Raw genomic sequence first — 3,457 nt, 5'->3', positions numbered from 1 at the left:
TGAATAACAGGTTTGAGGAGGTTTTTACTCACAAAAACTATATTTTCATATCCATGCATAAAACTTCAACTTCCAATTACCTTTTTACAACTTCAACTTCAAATACATTTTTATTATGTTAAGAAGGATCTCAATTAACTCTTATGCAAATGCCTAACTGATGGTTCAAAAGAGGAGGAAAAAGAACATGAAAACTCTGAAAAAAGAAAAAGAAAAAGAAAAAAAAAAAAAAACAAGAAAAGAAGTGAAGGTGGATAGACAGATCAGCAAATAGTAAGTGAAAAAAGCCACAAATAAATGAAACCGTGTCCAAACCATAGCCTTTCCCTCTAAATAACTACCTTACCTTACCTTACAATGACAATCTACGAATTTAGTCCAAAATACTCGAAACTCCATTGCTTCTTTAATTTGGTTGCACATTTCTATTGACTCATCATTTACCAGGTACCCACTTTTCCCTGATTTTTTTTTTCCTTGCGTAAATTGATCAACAGTTTCTCCTATATATGGCTTGGGGTTAAAACTGTTTGGCTTTAAGGATTTTAGATAAGGGGTGTTACAAGAATCCTCTTTTTTGATTCTTTAAGTACATGTGTTTACTAGAGGGAGTTGGATTATGCTCTCTTTGTCTCATTTTAATATGAACAGTACATAGTTGAAAATGTTACAGTAATTTGATTGTATCTGTTATATTAGTGATAAGATATCTAAAAAAATGTTTTCAAGATATCAAATTTGGTATAACTAAATGAATTTGAATTGTTGAAAATTTTGTAAGTTGTATAGCAAGAATTAATGTTAGTAGCAGAATGATGTTAATACCTATTACCTAGGAACGTCCAAAGTCAGCATATAATTAAGTTGGAAGCAAGCAAATTAGGGAGTATTTTATTTGGGTTGGAAGGTGGATTGCAGGAGCACAGGTAAAATAAAATCTTGGTTTAGGATTTCAGAGAATCTCTTTCACTTAAGGGCATTATGTTGGGGTATAAGCAAAAGGGTGTTAAATAATCTGTCTCTCATTTGATATTCTTGGTAATCATCGTTGTTTAGACCTCGGTTTTTTCCTCCTAGGCAGTGGCAAAACCAGGAATTTCGCTAAGGGTGTTCAAGTTGTAATATATATGTATATAAAACAACCTTTTACCTATATACTTAGTATAATTTTTTATATACACAGTATAAATTTCTGACACCCTTCACTGTATGTGGCTACGCCACTGCTCCAAGGTAAGTTCTAGTCCTAGTTCTAACTCAGTTGGAACCATGTGAACCAGGAATATACTGAAGAAACATGAGCCCTCACACTTGGTGATACTCAAGTACATAATGTTTGCAATTTCAACCCAAACACAAGCTCTCAAACCTACAACGTCATCATCAGAATGGTTGTGTCCCGCCTCTACTTCCTTTTCAAAGGTATTACCACTCAATTTCTGTTTGTTAGAGTAAAATCAAATGTATCTTGTATATACTAATAATAGGAACAATGCTGTAAAACTTTATTTTAGGATAGTATATACCTAAGTTTTAGACACAATTTATGATTTTCTATACTTGCATAGGTAAATTCTTCTGGCCTACTTTAGTCGAGGAAGCTATAACTCTGTACTCTTATTAAACATACTTATCCAATGGACATATTCCGATTCACAATGGTTTACCTCCTTTTCACAATTTTGCACTTCTAATTACACTGTTAAATTGTGTATATCTGGATAAAATTTCTTCATTTTCACTAACGTAACGTTGTTGTCATTATCTCTTCATAGAACTGTGTTTCACAAGGCAGTCCATTTTCGTCAAAGCAAAGTTCTTTTCTAAGAGGTCAATTTCATGTTAGACGCTTCCTTGGGCTCAATCGAACCGGACAAAGAAGAAAAAATGCAGGTGAGTGATGCAGATTCATCCTATTATGTTTTTATTGTTCTGTAAATTTAGTGGTAGCTGACTCTTTTTTCCTTTTTCGACTGAAATAACTACTGCTACCAAATACAAAGACTTCCTCCTCTCGCGAGTCCTTTCATCGATTACATTTTGTTCTTCGTTGTTCTTCCACTTCTTATTGTTATATGAGTTTATATATCACCTCTTGTCGCTTCCTGGTAATATTTTGTTAATTCCTAGTATCACTGTTGTAACTTAATTTTCAGATTCCAATAAAATAAATGATGTGACTTATACTGTTTCTTCTCATGATCTATCTTACAAAGGTCTCGTTTCAGCAATACTAATACATGAGCTTGTTGTGTAGTAGTAATGCGCTGTTATGGTAAATGGAGTTGTGTTATTATTGTCCCATAATCCTGTTCCATTTCCCAATGTACCTCAACTAATGTTAACTGTTTCTTCATTTTGTTGTTGATACTGAAGGTGCTGTGTTATCACCAACTTGTGTTCTTCCACTTACTGAAGAAAATGTTGAGAAGGTTCTAGATTTAGTCAGGCCGGGCCTAATGGCAGATGGAGGGAATGTGGTACTTCACGAGATCGATGGCCTAGTTGTAGTTCTTAAGCTTCAAGGAGCATGTGGATCTTGTCCAAGTTCAACAATGACACTTAAAATGGGAATTGAAACTCGTCTTCGGGACAAAATCCCTGAAATAATGGCAGTAGAGCAGATTCTTGACTCTGAGACTGGTCTGGAGTTAAATGAGGAAAATATTGAAAAGGTACAAGACACGTGGCCTCTACAGATCTATTTCCAATAATTTCTTAGCATTTCCAAAATGATCTAATATTTTCGATAATGTCAGCTTCTTGGAGAGATTAGACCGTACTTGGTAGGCGCGGGTGGTGGAGAACTGGAGCTTGTACAGATTAACGACTACATTGTTAAGGTTCGGCTGAGTGGACCCGCAGCTACTGTGATGACAGTTCGTGTAGCTCTTACTCAGAAATTGAGAGATGCAATACCAGCTATTGCTGCTGTTCAGTTGATAGAATGAAGAAAATGCTCAGCCATACGACGACGTTTTCCTGCAAGAACTTCAGCAGTGTAGCTACTTGTTCTCTCTTTACAGTATCATTTTTGCCTTTCTAGTATACATGTAGCATTCTTTATCCCTTGACTAGTTCTTACCCTATTACAAGTAACTGGGGAGTTATGAAGTTCTCGTCGACTCATTACATGCCAAGTAATGGGAGACTTCACTTGGATATTTTCCCAAATTGTAAGTAAAATGGATTCAAAGATACTAGAGGATATTCAAGAACTGTAAGGTCTAGTCCAAAATACTGACTCCTTTGCATCTGAAGAAGCAAGATCAGAACTTAATGCCTTGCAGGGGAACAACCTATTTTTTTCTGCACAAACTGAAGCAATAAATAGTTAAAACTGTAAACCATACTAAAATTAAACAATGATACGAAACTGCTACATCAATGCAAACACAGAAGTTCATATCTACTATGTTATTCTGGAAGCCCTTTCATCAGTTAGAAAGTACTGCAA

General features: G+C 35.1%; 1 protein-coding gene across 1 annotated transcript; it reads left to right on the top strand.

Annotated features, from left to right (window-relative positions):
• The first annotated feature begins 288 nt into the window (after window positions 1-288).
• On the top strand, window positions 289-3,218 carry LOC132625606 (nifU-like protein 3, chloroplastic). Its single transcript, XM_060340218.1, has 5 exons — window positions 289-447; window positions 1,281-1,422; window positions 1,776-1,893; window positions 2,377-2,675; window positions 2,760-3,218. Exons 2-5 carry the CDS (start codon window positions 1,333-1,335, stop codon window positions 2,949-2,951), a joined length of 699 nt encoding a protein of 232 aa, XP_060196201.1. The 5' UTR covers window positions 289-447; window positions 1,281-1,332; the 3' UTR covers window positions 2,952-3,218.
• Window positions 3,219-3,457: the final 239 nt, after the last annotated feature.

The sequence above is a fragment of the Lycium barbarum genome, unplaced genomic scaffold, assembly GCF_019175385.1.
Source record: "Lycium barbarum isolate Lr01 unplaced genomic scaffold, ASM1917538v2 unchr_scaffold_102, whole genome shotgun sequence".
Classification (NCBI taxonomy): domain Eukaryota; kingdom Viridiplantae; phylum Streptophyta; class Magnoliopsida; order Solanales; family Solanaceae; genus Lycium; species Lycium barbarum.
The sequence above is the reverse complement of the archived record's forward strand: the minus strand, read 5'-3'. Positions and strand labels throughout refer to the sequence as shown.

What these genes read in the sequence shown, in the direction of transcription:
- LOC132625606 (XM_060340218.1), top strand. Translation starts at nt 1,333, where the DNA reads ATGTTTGCAATTTCAACCCAAACACAAGCTCTCAAACCTACAACGTCA. An exon ending in CCTCTACTTCCTTTTCAAAG is followed by an intron (nt 1,423 to 1,775) that starts GTATTACCACTC and finishes ATCTCTTCATAG; the next exon opens with AACTGTGTTTCACAAGGCAG. An exon ending in ATGAGGAAAATATTGAAAAG is followed by an intron (nt 2,676 to 2,759) that starts GTACAAGACACG and finishes CGATAATGTCAG; the next exon opens with CTTCTTGGAGAGATTAGACC.